The sequence below is a fragment of the Genypterus blacodes genome, unplaced genomic scaffold (genome assembly GCF_046128005.1).
Source record: "Genypterus blacodes isolate CSIRO-AG114 ecotype Tasmania unplaced genomic scaffold, CSIRO-AGI_Gbla_v1 ptg000099l_1, whole genome shotgun sequence".
In the NCBI taxonomy this organism is placed as follows: domain Eukaryota; kingdom Metazoa; phylum Chordata; class Actinopteri; order Ophidiiformes; family Ophidiidae; genus Genypterus; species Genypterus blacodes.
Window position 1 is genome coordinate 1305912 of NW_027466903.1, and position 17666 is coordinate 1323577.

Sequence of the window (17666 nt, forward strand, 5' to 3'; positions counted from 1 at the left end):
TGTATAGTTGTATTGCTCTATGTGTCATGGTGTGTTTTTATTGCGTTTGTAATGCTGCGAACCAATTTTTCCCATGTGGGACAATGAAATGTATCAAATGGAACTGAACACTTATTGACTCACACAATTTATCTTATGTGTGTGATTTGTACAATAAACCTCATTTAGTGTTGAAGGAATGTTCAGTGGTGTTGTGAAAAGAATGGGTTTGCTCACTAACTAGCTCAGACCTTGGAGACAGTACATCGGCTAAATGATTGTGTGAAGATACATGAACCAAGCCGTTTGCACTCCTTGCCCTACACTGCCTGGGTTTCCCCTTGATTTTGCGTTTTATCGTATCTGATGAGGGCCACGCCGGTGTTACATGAGGACATTCGCCCTGGTGTCAGGCAACCGGAGAGCGGCCAAGCCTCCACCCACGAGCACAGATGAGGCCATGAGGATGGGGATGGCCTTGGTGATGCCAACAAGAGAACCAAAAAACAGGTTCCCCAGCACTGCTGCCAGCTTACACAGAGCATTGCAGAACCCAAAGCCTGTTCCTCTGCAAAGAGAAAGAGTTGTGGGGGTTTAATTCATATTTCCAGCATATACACATGTGCATACATAAATGAATGCACCTAAGCATAAATATAGGTATTTGGATATGCTGTATGTATTCATCAAGTGTTGCTCCTCTCACCTCCTGACGGTGGGGAAAGACTCAGTCGTGACCACATCCAGGGAGTTCCACGCTGAGATGCTCAGTCCATTGTAAAGGCACAGCATAAAAATCATCATGGACTCACTGGTGCCAAACCACAGGAAGAAACAGCTGATGCCTGACAGGACCATAGAGCCACCTGAGGGACACAAACAGATAGAGAAATAGAGGGGAAGAGTGAATAATGCACATGAAAAACTAAAGTGAAGGACCCAATCAAAGCTGCCTCTCATATTTAGCAACATATCTAACATCATACAGCCTCCAAATCCCAAGCTCATACTTACCCTCACTGCACACAAACACACACAAACACATGATCCCTGCCCCTGTCCAGACTCTTACCTAGCATGGACAGTCGACCAATTTTGTCCATGAGAAGAGCAGAGACAATATTTCCAGGCAGCACTGCCAGCGTCCCCAGGAAGTTGATAAAGTAAACCCAGTAGGCACTGTAGTCATCATCAAACGTCATCTGACAGCCTGTCTTGTTGTGGGTGAACGTGCTGTTTATCACCTCTGTGCCATCAATCAGTTTGGAGTCATCAATGTCTGCAAAAGAATACAATCAAAAATAATGGTGATTTAATCTAACTGTTTAAGGCACTGTTGAGGAAGCTGCTTTGATAAGGTGAAGAAGGATGTAAAGTAGTTAAGCTGCATCCATGCTCTTCTGTTAATAAAGGCCCTGAGAAAAAGTAGCACTCACTACATTGAAGTTATGGACAATATGTGGAATCACTGGATATAAGCTACTACTACTGGTTTGGAAATAGCTGAACTACTGTCAAGCTACTGAAAAAACTGTGCACATTGATTAAAATACCAAAGCTACTGACAAAAACATATTGGTAAGCAACTATTAAACCCAGCTGTTGAACTTCTGTATGTTAAATAAACAGTACAAACGCACAATAAGATAAGTTTCTGTCTCTTCCCTATTGTCTCACCATTGACTGATAAATCCATGAAACACAGCTTGATGTATCTGAGATTAAAAACATCATCATCAAACAGAATCATTAATCGCACTGCCTCACCTGTGTTGACGAAGAATGTTTCGATGAAAGTGCAGTTATGGAAATAGGAGCCCACCGACGTCACATCATCAAAGAAGCAGTTACGAAAGGTCGTATCAATAAAGGTAACCGACCTCAGCTTCATGTTGATGAATCTAAAGAGGCAGAATAACGTTCAAGTAAGCTTGGTTCAGGTTATCCTCAGTGCCTGTTTCCTGTTTGGGAGTAAGGACTTAACTCAACAATGAACCTGATCATTTTGCCTCCATTCATCCACCTACCGGTCATTGATGAAGACACTATTGGTGTGTATCTGGTTTTCCAGGGTGAAGTTGAAGGTGAAGTCTTCGATGCGTTCGTTGTCGTGGGTCTTCACTCTAGAAGCGTACTCGTCTGCCTGAAGGTGTTTGATGACGTCGGGAAACCAGACTGACAGGCCGTAGTACCTGCAGGATGCAGCAATGTCAGGGTATCAAGAAGACTTTGGATTTGGGTGAGGGTTTATGTTGTCTGTTGCATTGATAAGCAAGGTGACGCTGATTTTATATTGAGGGATACACTGATAAATGTGGAGGGAGACAGAGACAGACAGACACAGTCCAACAGAAGAAGAACCAAGGCTTCTCTATGATCTTCCAAAGTGGTTTTAGATTTTATCTCCGGCTGTTTTCCTTCCACCAATTCGCCAGTATTGATCCACAGACCATGATTGATTCCTTAACCATCAATGACTGAAATGCAATCTGGCCTCAAGGCTAACTGCCAACAATATCCGACGCAACAATACCTAAACATTGACAAATGTCTGTTGAAGGCATCACAAGAAAACAAGACAAATGACAGAAAGCTCACCCAAAGGAAAGCGTGAACCAGACAATGGCCAGCCGGATCATGTTCTCCCGCATAGGGTAGTTGAAACACTTCATGACATTCAGATATATCTAGAAAGACAGGAAAGCTTATTAGACTACACTACACTTACACAACATGTGATCAAAAGCAAAAATTGTAGGAATGAAACAAGCACAAATACAAAGAAGCTGCAAGGAAGAATATTCTCTGCAGCAATGAAATGAAAGAAAAAGATTCACCCCACGTATTTCAGCCTTCATCCTGAAGAAAACCTTGGAGACTGGGTTGCCAGACTCTGACTCCATTTCTACCAACTCATCCAACTGCTTTGGGATCTTGATCCTGTTTACCTGAGAAATAAATCAGTAAAAGTCAAATTTTATCATATGATTTCTTCTCTACAACAGCTGTTTTAAGATGTCCTATTTGGAGTACTCTTCTTTTTCTAACCTATCACAGCTGCTCTTTATGGTGCCAAGTTTTATTTTAGTAGCTGAATGATTGAAAACTCAACTGAAATCCTTGGAAGTCAGGCTCAGGGGCCACTCCACAGACTTGCCTGTCACATAAAACATTTAACAAATAGCACGGAATTAAAAGGGAATTAAAATTTCTAAAAGCATCCTGCAGACAGCTTTTATTTCAAAAACCATCAAAATCTGTTTTTGGATCACTTAACAGAGCAGGTCACAGGGCCCTAAGCAGCCGCTTAAGTCGCTTAATATGTAGGCCGGCACCGCTTGGATTATTTGAAATAGGCAGAACAAAAACTACACTGCAGTAGTACACACAGCTGTCAGAGCCTTCAACAGGCAGATATGATCCTGCATGGAGAAAGCATTAAAACCTGTCTCACTGGTGATAGAATATAAGCCTCTTTGCTTCTTTAAGCAAAACCCAGCAGAGAAGGAGCATGCAGGAGGAACAAACACTCACAGTGAAGACTTTCTCTGGCTGCCCACGTGCTCTCATGTTGGTGTCGTGGATCTGCTTGAGGATCATCCAGGCTTCGTCGTGCTTTCCCACCTGACAGGAGGGGCAAGCAGGGTAAATTCACTGGATCCACACCAGTCACGAGCACTCGGGGACAGTCACACTCTTACATGCACAATTGAATACACTGTACACAAAAACACCCCTTTGATTTCTCCAGGGTGGAAAACGATGACGGTGAGTCATTACACTTCAAAGGGTAATTATCCTGCTGCAACAAACCTCCTGTTACACATCTCTGGTTTTGCAGGCACGTATAATGCCTCCTCTAAGGGTTTAGAATGACTCACGCTGTGTGGTCTGATTAAACATCTGTTAAGAACCGACCAAGTACTCTCAATTTGATGAGCCTGATACAGAACAATGACACGGCACTGTGACGTTGCAGTCGTGATACCGGTAATGCAGCAGAATTAGGGTGGAATGTTTGGTGCAGCAGGAGCTTTAAAGGGACAGAAAAGTTAGTTTACCTCAAGGTAGAACCTGGGACTTTCAGGCATGAAGGTGAGGGCCACCACAGCACAGACGCACGGCAGAGCACAGACCACCACAAACACCCTCCAACTGTGAAACTGGTATGCTGAACCCATGCTGAAGCTCCAGCCTGAGAACAGTGACACACAATAGGTTGGTAATGGCTTCATTCGTATTTTATTCATATAATCTGCTGCTTTTCAAATGCATGTATTTTAATTTATTTTTTTCCCCGAGAGGAAGCAGGGAATGCAGTGATGGAGAACAGAAGTGAAGGAGGAGGAGGAGGAGGAGGAGGAGGAGGAGGAGGGGGGTAGGGAAAAAATGTTCAAGGTTTCTCAGTGCATCTTCACATCCCCCCATCATTTTTTATAATTTTTTTCAATGTAACTAAATAAGAGGCTAGATGTAGAAAAGAGAACTTTTAATTATTAAAGCAATTGGACTTAATGGTATACTAGTCATCTTTAAGGCATCATCCATCTCTCTTTCATCTGAAATTAAAAAGCATTATATGTTACACTAAAAATATGAACAGGATTAATCATAACTTAACAACTTAGTAACTTAAAGAATATAATTATTCCCCTGAGAGCTGAAACATTAAAGTGACTTTACAAGACGTAAGCAGTTAAGCAATTGATGAATTTTTTAAAGAAGCTCAGCCCATCATTTAAAACCAGCAAATGGCAATTTATCCAATCTTTGCCCCACAGGAGGTATACTTATAGCAGTTGTGATTACCTGAATTGTCTTTAATATAGTCTTTTTAATTAAATCATAATAGATGTATGGATGATGGTACTGTATCAGAAAGAGGGCTTGAGGATTTGCTTTGAGAGGCAGATTACAAATGAGGCAACGTGAAACCCGTCCTGGGAAAGCTATAAAAGTATGGCGGCATTAATAGTGTGCAGCCTGATCAGAGTGATGTATCAGCTGAGAGACGAATGGCTCTGCAGGAGCGGCACAGAGGAGAGCGCAGGGACGGGTTAATTGAATGTGTAGGAAAGGAATTGAGTGTTTTCTGCTAAGTTAAATCTTGTTGCACCTGATCTCAGCCCACAGGCACTCTCCCAGACTCATTAATCATTGTAACGCAAAAAAACATGCACGCGCACACACACAGGCAGAAAAAGCACAGGAATTAATAACATCACCATATGCAGATGACAGTGACACCGCTAACATAATGGCAAGTGTAAACAGAAACTCTCACACTCACACTCACACTCACACATACACACATTACACATACACACATTATAAACTTTCATTTTTTTTTTGTAAAACGATATTTTCCGCAGGCAGTCATTTCCAAGTCGGACAAAATGAATGTGATATTGACACCCTGAATTTGAACTTGAACACTAAATAATAGATCAATCATGTATGTGTTTCTTTATTTCCCCCTGTGTCTCTCTCCCCCCCTTTATTTCTCTTGCCACAGTCCATGATGCAGTTTGCAACTGCTGATGTGGTTGTGGACAACCTGTGCCTATGAGATCATCATACTAGCAACACTGATGTAATTTGAGTCTCCACCGTTACATTGTCGTGTCATTTCAACATATCTTTGCTGGCTGTGGTTGGTTGCTGTCACTCTGTTTGTCCCTTTGGCTTCATTCACATGGACATTACACACCCTTGCTCTGTTCATTGATTTCGTTCTCTTCTTTTCCTTTTCTTCCCTTCTGTATGTATAAAATAATCTAAAGATAATGTCTCATATCTGGATGCTCATAGTAATGTCAGATGCCTTCTTCAATAAAAATATTCAGCAAAAAATCACTGGTCCGCAGACTAAGTTGAATTTTTCAGATAAAATTCAGAACTGAATGGAATGTTGGTGGTTTATAGAATTGGGAAAAAGTGACTGAGAGGTGAGTAAGTGGGTGTGCCAGGCTAGTTCAAAGCCACAATCATTGTTTAGAAACAGTTGTAACAGTGTGAGGAGCAGGAGCTTTCTTTGAAAAACTCATATCAATGCAGTTGGTGCATTGATATGCTCAGGGATTTAAATTCTTGGTCGAAAGTCAGACTGAGAATTTTTCAATTACTGCAATCCAAAATTCCAGATGGCAGACATAAATCTCCTAAATGTGTATTTTTGTTTGCTTTCCCACTGAGTAGAATTTTTCACAATTTTTTTTTTTTTGACAGGAAGCACAGAAAGGGGTAGTCGCCTAATCGTGACCTCCCACGTCTCTCGGCAGATCGTGGAGCTGCTGCTCCAAAGGGAACAGCACCATTATCCATCAACAGGCGTAGGAGGGGTGTCAGGGGGGTTGGGGGTGGTTAATGCTAATGGTTGTACCAGTAAAGGCTGCTTAGAATTAATCCCACAACATACTGCAACTAGGCTTCTACAATGATGCATATGGACCAATAAAAACAACAATGTGGGGGTGTGGGATGTTAGTGCTGTAAATGCATCCCACAGGAGAACAAAAAAGAAAAATCACAGAGAATAACAAGGGACACATTATAGATACAATGTTTTCATAAACACGTAGGTTGATAAGTCCAGCCTCTGTTGTGAATTAGTTACAGTAATATCATACTGTGTGTGTGTGTGTGTGTGTGTGTGTGTGTGTGTGTGTGTGTGTGTGTGTGTGTGTGTGTGTGTGTGTGTGTGTGTGTGTGCGTGCGTGTGTGTGTGTGCGTGTGTGTGTTTGAAGTGACTTGGTGGGGAAAAAAATTGAAAGAAACAGAGTGAAGGAGTTGTTCAACAGTGATTACCTTTTTCACAGAAATGCAGCTTGGCTCTCTGGCCCTCAGGGTTAGTGTTTCACTGTGCCATTGGAAATCTCATTACAGGGATTATGTACATAATTGACTCAGTCTACGGGCGACTAAGTCAGCAGTGCCATACAACGTCCAGATAGATAGATAGATAGATAGATAGATAGATAGATAGATAGATAGATAGATAGATAGATAGACCTTAGAATACCTTAGACCCCTTCTAAGGTATTCAATTAGACCTTGGGGAGTGGTGCAAGAGTGTGTCAACAAGTAAACTCATCTAACTGTTCATCAGTGTGATGGGGATGGGTGGCCAGCCAACCTCCTTCAGGGCTCCAGCTGTGTCTCTGGCAGGGAGCTTTTGGGAGACATTAGGAGTCAGCGAGTGGAGAAGACAAATGAGCGCATTAAGGGTGGATTAAACACCAGTGTTGAGGCGCTCTCTTCCTAACTGTGATCACTGGTGTTCAAGTACATCACAGTGTTCTCCACGGGAGACTTGAGCCCCTTTTTGTCCACACATCACAGCACTGTTGGTAGCAATGCAGCACTTCTAAGAAAACCTTACAGCCACTCGGGAGCGCTGTGTGTATGCGAGGCGCGTAGTCCTCACTCATAGAGAGAGAGAGAGGAAGAGTGGGTGTCAGAGAGAATAAGAGCAAATAAAGGCCACGACCATCCCGTCAGTACGGCGTCAGCAGATCTGACAGCAGAGTTCTCTCCAGAGGAGTTGTTAGGGTTTTCAGAGACCTTTGTGTGATTCCGTACATGTATGTACAACTATGTACATGTATGTACAGAAGTGTGTGCATGTGTGTTTGTGTCTGTGTGTGCATGATTGTCTTTGTGTTGCATGTAGGAGAACTGGTGCATCCTTCAAACTCCATGATTGGTGTTGGTGCCTGTGCCTTTGTGTGTGTGTGTGTGTGTGTGCGTGTGTGTGTGTGTGTGTGTGTGTGTGTGTGTGTGTGTGTATGTGTGTTTGTGTGTGTGTGTGTGTGTGTGAGTGTTAACTTGAATGACCTCTTACAGTGTCAGATGTTATTGCCTTCAATTTCCTTTGAAGAAGACCCATATGTGACTCCAGCACAGTAAAACATCATCCATGCTACTTACAGCTACACACACACACACACACACACACACACACACACACACACACACACACTCTCACTGACGTCACAGGTTGGCTAAAGCTTGGCCATAAATCACCTCTAGCTGTAGCTTTGTCCTATTAGAGCAAGGAGAAAAACCTAATTATGCTTGATCAAGAAGAACACTCTGCGGAGACAGAGGATGGAGAGAGAGAGGAGGTAATAAAAGGAAGGACAGAGTTAAAGAGAGAGATGGCTGGAGTGCAAAACAGGAGAGTGGAAGCAGTAAAAGTAAGGGACATCGGGTTAAGTAAGCCTGGATAAAGTGAAAGGGGTGTGGAAGAAGAGTCGCCCTCCAAGCTCCTCCCCTCTTCTTCAGCTTGTACGTGACGCACCTTTGTTATAAATCACAGCCCAGTCCCTCTCTCGCTCTCTCTCTCTCCCATGGGCCCACCCTCACCCTTTAAATGTGGGCCTGCTCTATGTTATCCTTGCCTAAGTTAATCTCCTCACCTCTGCTTCTCCCAGCCTGCAGCCACTCACAGCCATTACATGATTGATTCTCGCGGCATGAAAAACTTTGCACCTCAGCCTATGTGGCCACCGGGGGGCGTTTTGCAGTTTCACACGCTCTGGTCAAGCTGTCCACTCACCATAGTGTGGGATGATGGCCCAAGCCATGGCGGAAGCATATATTTCCCCGATCATCCAGAACATACACAGCCAGCTGAGATGTTCCCCTCTCTTCTCCCTGGACAACACCTCTGCGAAGAAGGAGAACACAATGGGCACAGCGCCACCTATCCTGTAAGACAGAACGGGACAGTTAGTCTTTAGCAGTTTTATGTTTTGGTGTATAACCTTTGAACCAATCAGTCATTGAATTATGTTTTACCTCGAGCCCACCTAGATTTCCCACTATTTAGTATTTTTTTTAATTTTTCTTTTTTAAATCCCGACACTTTTGAGTCAAATGTTACAAAATTGTACATGTAGAATGTCTGTACCATGATGTAAATTTCATCATCAACAGAGAGTCATAATTGTAGGATGACTCGGCCTTGGCAGAGGTATGTGCTCACTACATCCTCTCCATTTTCATTCACATCCCCAAATGACTCTACTCTACTCTACTCTACAATTAAGCACAGTTTAATGCTGGAATTACATAATAAGAATTCAAGATATTAATAGTATCGACTTATTTCTTTTGTAAAGCAACAACATGGGAAGTGATGAATTTGTATGAAAACAGTAAAAACTGAGAGCTAACTGCTGACATTACAAAGGAGAGAAAAAGACTGGAGTAAGCATATTTTTGCAACCATAAAAACACAGCATCATGCTTCAGAGGTACAGCCGTTGTTGGCAGTTTGCAAAACCCATTCAATTACTCTGAAGGTCTCAGGGGAGAAGGATGCAGATGCAATTACTAAATTAGCTCTTAAAGGAACGGTTATCCTCGCCAAACACGCTAACGTAATAAATCACCATCTACATCGACTCATGTTTATGTGCAGCGACTAGATTACGCCTGATGTCTGACAGCGGTAACATATTACCATATCTTAAGCGTCCACACAATGCAGAAGTGTTTCCATTGTGGCAGTACACAGTTATCCACAATGTCCCCAGGATGACACCAACACACACACACACACACACACGCACGCACACGCACGCACACGCACGCACACGCACGCACACGCACGCACACGCACGCACACGCACACACACGCACACACACGCACACACACACACACACCAGACTCACCCAAAGCCTGCGAAGAGCCGGCAGACAAGGAAAAAACCGTATCCCTGGACGAAAGACGACAGGAAAGCAAAGAAGCCATTGGTGGACATGCAAATGAGGAGACACTGTCTGCGGCCCATTTTGTCCGACATTCCTCCCCAGAAAAGAGCACCGACCATCATCCCCAAGTACACAACGCTGCCTAGAAAGATAGAAAGAAAATGTGTCATTCATTTTTGACTCAATATGCATTAACATTCATACATGACGTGTATTGCTGCGTGTGTGTAGCTTAGATGAATATGTGTTTAGATATATAGAACATTTCTACCTATAAAGTGACAAATGAGTCACACATCGATCGATAGTCAATAACCTTTTTTCACCATCACCTCCATGACTACCACTTATTTTTATATGTCATAGAAAACCAATGTACAATTTTACTACAGGAGCCATTTGACTGGAAAACCCTTGGGCCCACTTAAACTTCAGTTAGAATGGGTTAACTGGGCTGACTTGATGAATACATGTAAAGTGTAAAGAACTGAAGAACGGCTCTGATCTGTGGGCAGATGAATGTGAACAGTAATGCAGGCTGACTTCACAAAAGGGCCGTGTGCTCCCTTTTAATCTCACTCATCCCAAATGGGATCAATGCTCCAACAAAACAGCATTGATTTCTTTTACTGATGATCATGATTCTGCTCTACACAGAACAGTCCATTATTACTGCTTTGAGCCACTTTGGATGTGTTATCCATCTGCTGCAAGGAGTCAGAGCAGCCTAACACTGATCAGGGTGGCATGTACTAAGTGCCTCTATGCATTATTATACTTACAAATGTGGGGTAAGTTTGTAATTTGTAATGTGGAGATAGAAACTTTAAATTCAACACGACATAACAGCAGAAGAGATTATTGCAAAAACCTTGTATCTGGCTGCTGTAGCACTGCAATTTCTGTGATTATTTGTATTCTCAACCCCAGAAATAACAATAGAACCAATAGTTGCATCCGTTCTGTGCATATGTGGAGTTTTATGGCTCCTGTCATACAAACACTTTGTTCATCCCATTATAATAATAGGAAATAGCAATAAACTTAATTTACTTTCTCTAATGTCTGCAGTCGGATATCTGCTTGACTCTCTCCCTTCAGGGGTCAGAACCCAACTATCTGTCACATTTGGCAGCTATCTACAGCCACCCTGAAGCTGTAAGAAATTCAGTTCTAAATTTAACCAAGGTCTTCAGTCTATGCACAGTTCACATTGGCATCATTAAGCAGTTGGTAGATATACGGTGCACAGGGAAACACCCACTGGCCTCTCATTTAAATGTCATACACCCAAACATCCAGAGGCTTTCATTTTGTCTCAGCAACAAACCCTGAATGCAAATAAAGTATCCAACGTGCGATTTGATACAGGCATGGGGAAAAAACAGAGACTGCAGCTACTTTAACGTCTGGAGTAAAAGTGTTGACGAATGACTACAGCCCCCACAGGACAGTCAATTACGTAATGAATTTATTGACGTTCTGTCCAGCTTACTGCACAGCCTCTCAGTGTGTGATGTCAGCAGTGCCCAGCACAGCAAAGAGGGGAGCAGCACGTCTACGGTTGTGTAAGCCATAAAAAGCACCAACATCAAATAATGTTACGAGGCTTATATCACTGACCGAACAAGGGGTAGATGGTGTGATATTAAGCAATACTTCACAATCTGTACACTCACTCACACAATGATATCATGTATGAACTCATATATATATAAAAGAACATTTGAAAGTAAATGTAGGGTTTGGTTTTGAAGAGGTGATGATGATGATGAGAGTTCAAACCTTTTCAACATTGGGGTGTATGTTAGCAGAAATTAAACGTGTCTCAACAAGTTCAACTCAAAAATCATCCTTTCTTTCAAATGATACACGGTTTGGTCCATGCTAAGGTGATCATACAGAATATATAGAGAGAGTGTTTTACTATAAATGTGTTCCTTCCTGCTCCCAGTGGATCAGGGGTCTTGTGTACTGACTAAAGTTCCTGCAACAAAGGTTCCCCATTGGGTACAACCTCCTGGAATAGTCCTCTTTTTTTGGTTTGTTGGCTCCAGGAAGGTTGCCATGTAACATCCTTGTTGTGTAACCACCATCACAATTTTATCATCAACCCCGAACCACAAGAGCTCAAACCAGGGCGTTGAAATCAATACATCCCTGCCTCCTATACTATTACCACTGCTGCCAACTCATTGATTTGCGAGGGCGATAAATGTATGCTCCCTCGTCAGCCTACAAACCAAGAAGAACAGTGGAATCAATACACTTCTGTTCACTTCTGCCTAATTTGAAGCCCAAATCCGGGCTGTGAAACTGCAATGTCCTGATTCATCATACAGAGGTTTGAAATTCTGCATTACGACGTGACTGGAGGTAGATGATGTACAACTCCTTTAAAAGAGTATAGAGTGTGACATGCAGATGAATTTAGACTTGATGACCCGTATTAAAAGCAGATTCGGTAATGGAAAATGAGTGTTTCAGGCCAAGTCGCTGTTCAGACGCCAAAATCTCCAGGGATGGAAATGGGAAATATCACATTTACTACTTCATTACAAGATGCAGTCAATTCAAACACTTTGTTGAGAAGGCAAAACTGAAAAATTTGACAGGTAAAAAGACAAAAATGATCATAGTGACTCACGAGCAAGTGCACACACAAAACTCAAAAACACACAGTAAGCAAAAGCGCACCATGCAGCACGAGGAAGGAGAGAGTGGCAAAGCAAGCTGACGGGCAAAAGAGAGAAAGAAGGTAATGAAGGAGGAGAGTGCGGTAATTGCCACATAGAGTGAGAGGATGAGAGGGAAGAGGGGATGAAGGGGGAGGCCCTGTCATGGTGTTTTCTGTCCTGTCACATCCTGAGGAGCCCCAAGAGAGCCGTGGGAGCACTGAGCTGCATCACGACCTCTCCTCTGATTTCATGCTTTGATGCTCTTCGCTCTTCGCCTCCGCGCAAACTGTCTCAGCGTCCCGCAAAACGGCCCCGGCCCGCTTTGTCCGTAACCATGACGCTACATCATACAACAGCATGGCCGGTACAGTAGAGTACGAGCACCATGGCTGCCTGCTTTGCTGTCATAACCCCACTCCATCCCCCCTGTTTCTCTATGCATCTCTCCATTGCTACTTTCATCTCGGTTTATCTCCTCTCCTCTTTCTTCACTCCCCCCTTTTTTACGCCATTCATCCCCTCTTAACCTCTCTTTTTTATTCCTCTATCTCTCAGCTTGTCTCCTTGTGCTTTTCAATGTCTTGGCTGACTTCTCATTTCCCCTTATTCTCCTCTCCTCTCCTCTCCTCTCCTCTCCTCTCCTCTCCTCTCCTCCCCTCCCCTCCCCTCCCCTCCCCTCTCCTCTCCTCTCCTCTCCTCTCCTCTCCTCCCCTCTCCTCTCTCCCTTTCATGTATGTGCCTTAGTTTCCTGTTTGCTCCACTGTCATCAGCTCCTTTACACTAAGAAGCGTGTAATCACATTTGCACTACATCGTGTCAGTTTGATCGGATTCGTGCCTCCGTCTTTTGCCACCTCCGCACAAAAAGAGATTGAAGCGTTTTGTCATACTTAAGTCATATCAGTGGGGGCAACGTTTCAAAGAAATCTATATGAAAGTAAGTCATTGTGGAGTTTAAAATGACTCACTCCGCATCAGAAATGGTTCCAACATCCATTACATTAATGTGCGTGAAATATAAGGATGCCATGAATGCAGTTAGATGTGGTTTACTTATGGTTGATATCACTGGGAGCAGGTTTGGTTCTTGTGCATGCACAAACATGCACATCCCCTCCCCACTTGCCCTGTCACACACATTTGCACACACAATGTGGAGCTGCACTACTCAAGTAGTGTAATCTCTGCAGTGGTGCTGCGATCTCACTGCAGTTTAGCCATGCTCAACTGCCCCTGGACCACGCAGCCCCACACAGCCTGCCAGCTGGCGCATACAGACAGGAGGAGCGAGAGGAAGACGAGGAAAAGGACAGAAAAGTCGGGATAAAGCATGAAAGACCAAGAGAAAAGAAAAAAGACGCAGGAAAGTGGTGAGAGTAAAGTAGATGAGAGTAAATATGAAAGAGGGAAGATGGAGAAGAGAGGACACAAAGGGGAAAGGAGGGCAAAAGAGGAGGAGGAGTGGAGAAGAGGAGGCGGACGGTAACAAATGGCTCAGGAGAGAGAGTGAGGAGGAGAAATAAGCGGAGTATCATGCAGGGAAAGACAGTGTAGAGCGCAAATAAGTAATGATAGGGTGATGTGTTTCCATTGTGTGTTGTGTCTGAGATGATAGCTAATCCTCTCCTTCACATTGTTGGCGCACTGAATACCACCAATCTGCTACCTCACCTCCCACCCACCCACTCCTCTCTCCCCTTTACTCCACTCTAACTTGGCAGTCTCTCCCTGCTTCACGGCTGTCCCTCCTCCTTTCCTCTACCCCATTCATCACACATATAGCATCTCACTGCACCTTCCTCCCCCCACCTCGCTTCTTTCTCACACCATCCACTCCTATTTACAGTATTTCCAGCATCCCCGTCACACACACACACAGACACACACTCCTTTACGTCCCATCCTGAATTCCCGTGTAGCTTTGAAGATTCCAGCAGGATGGGGATTCTGTTTGGACCAAATTGAATTCTGTAATCTAATCAGCATTTTAGTCATCCATCCTATTCTGCCCTTTGCGTTTATCTTCATGTCATATCCTATTACATCCACATCAGACCTTGCAGCTTGCTTCTGTATGTACCTGTTATGTGATTAATGGAACTATAACTGGAGTACAGCTTGGGTAGAACTAACCCAACACAAATCGGTCCCATATTTATGATGTAATGCAAATGAGGATATCATTCATAACATCAATTCCGTTTCTGTTTTTTGACATGAATCGAACTGATGTTGGGTTGAGATATGAAACGCAAAAAAACGGCCACGAGTAGCAAAGTTTGATTGAAATGACAGAATCGAAATATAATAATAATTTTATAACAATGAATTTCTCAGATGTTGTGTCGATGTGTTGTGTTTAGACTTTTTCAATACCTATTGTTCATGCTGCAGCACCACAAGACCATGAACAACATCTGTCCTTTGTGAGGCTGTCACTGTCACTGACAACCTTTTTGCTGGTTGGAAAAATCAGACGACTATTTGCAGTGAAACATTAACATGGTACCTGCAAACCACCAACTCACTTCATTTCACAAGCTATAATGAAGTGTAATTACTCTGGAAAAGTCCAAATGGATACCAACAAGGTCACAGCAATCATGTTCAGAATGTGTGCCACACACACACACATACACACACACACACTCATGCACACACACGCACTTACACACCAATCATGTTCACCTCAACAGGGAGGAGCCTGGAGGCAATCAGTAGGAAAAAGGAGAGGAGAATGGGGAGGAGAGAGAAGAAAAGAGAGGCACACAGAGAATGGAGAGTGAGAGGGAGGGACAGAGGGTGAGGGAGGGAAGGAGGGAGGGAGGGAGGGAGTCACGAACAAGGGGAAGCAGAGCGTAGAGCATGAACATGCCTGCAGGACTTTGCTTGGAAAGAGAAGAAGAAAAGAGTTTGCATACTTGGAGAGAGACAGGAAGACGAAGGTGCAATCTTTCCAGCATGTACTCACACACTGAGCTGTGTGGAGATGCCACTTTATTGCATCAGTGCTATCTAATGTAATCCAGCAGAGCGGCCCTGTTGTAGCCTTCTGAAGCCTTTTTGTTAACACTCAGACAATGAGGTTCTGATACGACTCTGTGATGTGGCAGACAGCGGCGTATTAAAGGCCGTCTCTAATATTCTGTCCCTCTCATGTATTTAAATGAGAATACAAAACATTAGAAGCACTTTCTAGGATAATAGTCGTACAGTAACTATAGCCTCAAACACCACCACTTCACTTTATATCAGCAGGATAATCTACAAAGGGAGGATTGTGACCGGAAAGTTGCCTGAGCTACAGTATGTTAATTACAGGAAACATGCATTACATTTACATATTCACCCATCCCAATCACAACATTTTAGACATTGGAACAAAACAGGCGCAGCTGTATTAATTTCGCTTCAGATGTTGCAGTGCGGTTGATGTATGATGTCTCGCGGTGGCAGTTTGTATCCAAAGGCTCCGTGCCTGACTTAATGTCCTCGCCGCTCTCTCACTGACACGGTGAGTCAGCCCCCTGTACACTGCTCTGTGGTGATGGATTACACACCTGCAGCCATTGGGACTGCTGGGAGTCCTGCTCAACATACACAGCTCACAGGGAATATGAGCTACCCTCCTAATCCTGACACCGAGACCAGTGGACCGAAACACCTCATCCAGGTGGAAAATAGCTATAGAATAAAGTGCAGCATGTATAGCTCACCGCCCACAAAATGACTTTTTCTTCAAGGGCAGCAAAACCCACATTTTGAGTATGTGTACAGAGTTGGAAAAATAGAAAATAGAAAATATGAAGTAAATTCTGCATACTAATGGCTCATAGTGTAAAGTCAGCAGAGAGAAATTCATGGGTTCACCTCCACCTGACTGCTCAAACACGGGATTGGTTCTCATCTGTATGCAAATTTGGCATTTGTCTTTATGTCTTAATACCCCATGATTGGTCATTTGTCTCATAAGTCTATCTTATATAGTATTTAAATGCATTCAGTTTTCCATGCTCTGTTCTGAATGAAGGCCCTTATAGAAGCAGCAGTGAGACACTATGGTGACACCTCAGATAGCAAAGTAACAGCTTTCAAAATTGAAATTTGTTGCGTTCACACACATACTGTATATGCGTCCCTTACCTAGCCATCCTGAGCTGGAGTTCTGTACACACATATCCGTCTCTGCGCTGGGCAGCACAAAGCCCACCACGAACACCTCCACGCCATCTGACATGAGTGCCAGCCCCAGCACCAGGAACAGCTGCCACTGGAATCTCCCATGGCCACACTCCTGGATGATCAGCTCATACTGTTGGGCCAGCTCCTCCTCATCCGCCTGTCTCTCCTGCTCCAGCTCCTTCCGGTCCCTTGTGGCGTCCGATACTAGTTGGCCCGAAGCCACTTGGCCCTGCCGCTGCTTACTGTCTCCAGCAGAAGGGATCCCCTGATATTCGCCCTCATAGATCTCATCCTCGTCGTCGTGGCCCTCTGTGGCATCACTGGAGCCCTCATCGTTATCTCCATCCTGCCTGGGGGGGTTCCGGTAGGCATCGTCCTCATCTTCCTCCTCATCCTGGAAACGGCTGTAGTTGTGGTGGGATGAGTACTCATCTGAGGCACGGTTAACCACCTTGCTCACCTTCTTTGTTGCGTGCTTCTTGGCCTCCTTAACCATGTCCTTTGCTCCCTTGGCCAATGAAGTCCTGTTATCATATGTCTCTTCCATTCCGACTCCACTTGCAGGTCTTCACAGGGGTTCAGAGAGGACTCAGAAGTAGGAGAAAGAGGAATTGGGGGTGAGCGGGCTGGATGTAAGCTGGCAGAGGGATTGAAGGAATGGTGAGAACAGTGGGTCTGGAGACGCAGCAGGCGAGAAAACCCTTGAGTCTGCAGTCACCACAGGAGATAACCCACAATGGCTGTGGTAATCATCGGCCAGGCTGTGAGAGAGGGGGAAGGGTAAGAAACAGACAGATAAAAAAGGAGAGAGAGAGCAAGAGGAAGAGGAAGAGGAAGAGGAAGAGCAGGGGAGAGATAAGAGAGAAAAAAGAAAGTGAGAGATGTTCATCATATGCGGCCCATAACTCATGTCTCCCCCACAACCTCTGAAACCATCCCACACTAACAGGTGACAACACACTGACAGCCGGGCAGCACACACTCTGTATCATTCTCCTATGACTTTACATCATTTAGAATGATGGGAGGCAAAAGAGTTTCACTATAAAGCTCTCCGTTTCCAGCGACACCTTTTTTGTGCTACGTATATTATTCCGTTAAACATATA

At 43.9% G+C, this 17666-nt stretch overlaps 1 protein-coding gene across 2 annotated transcripts; it reads right to left on the minus strand.

Moving 5' to 3' along the window:
• Positions 1-218: 218 nt before the first annotated feature.
• sv2ca (synaptic vesicle glycoprotein 2Ca) lies at positions 219-17105 on the minus strand. Of its 2 annotated transcripts, XM_076159825.1 has the most exons (12): positions 16520-17105; positions 9661-9841; positions 8540-8691; positions 4041-4174; positions 3514-3603; positions 2817-2927; positions 2578-2666; positions 2007-2171; positions 1747-1880; positions 1052-1258; positions 686-845; positions 219-547 (listed from the first exon to the last, which is right to left on the minus strand). In XM_076159825.1, exons 1-12 carry the CDS (start codon positions 17103-17105, stop codon positions 364-366), a joined length of 2193 nt encoding a protein of 730 aa, XP_076015940.1. In that variant the 3' UTR covers positions 219-363. The 2 variants fall into 2 exon arrangements, with proteins under 2 accessions (XP_076015940.1, XP_076015941.1); XM_076159826.1 differs by lacking the exon at positions 1052-1258.
• Positions 17106-17666: the final 561 nt, after the last annotated feature.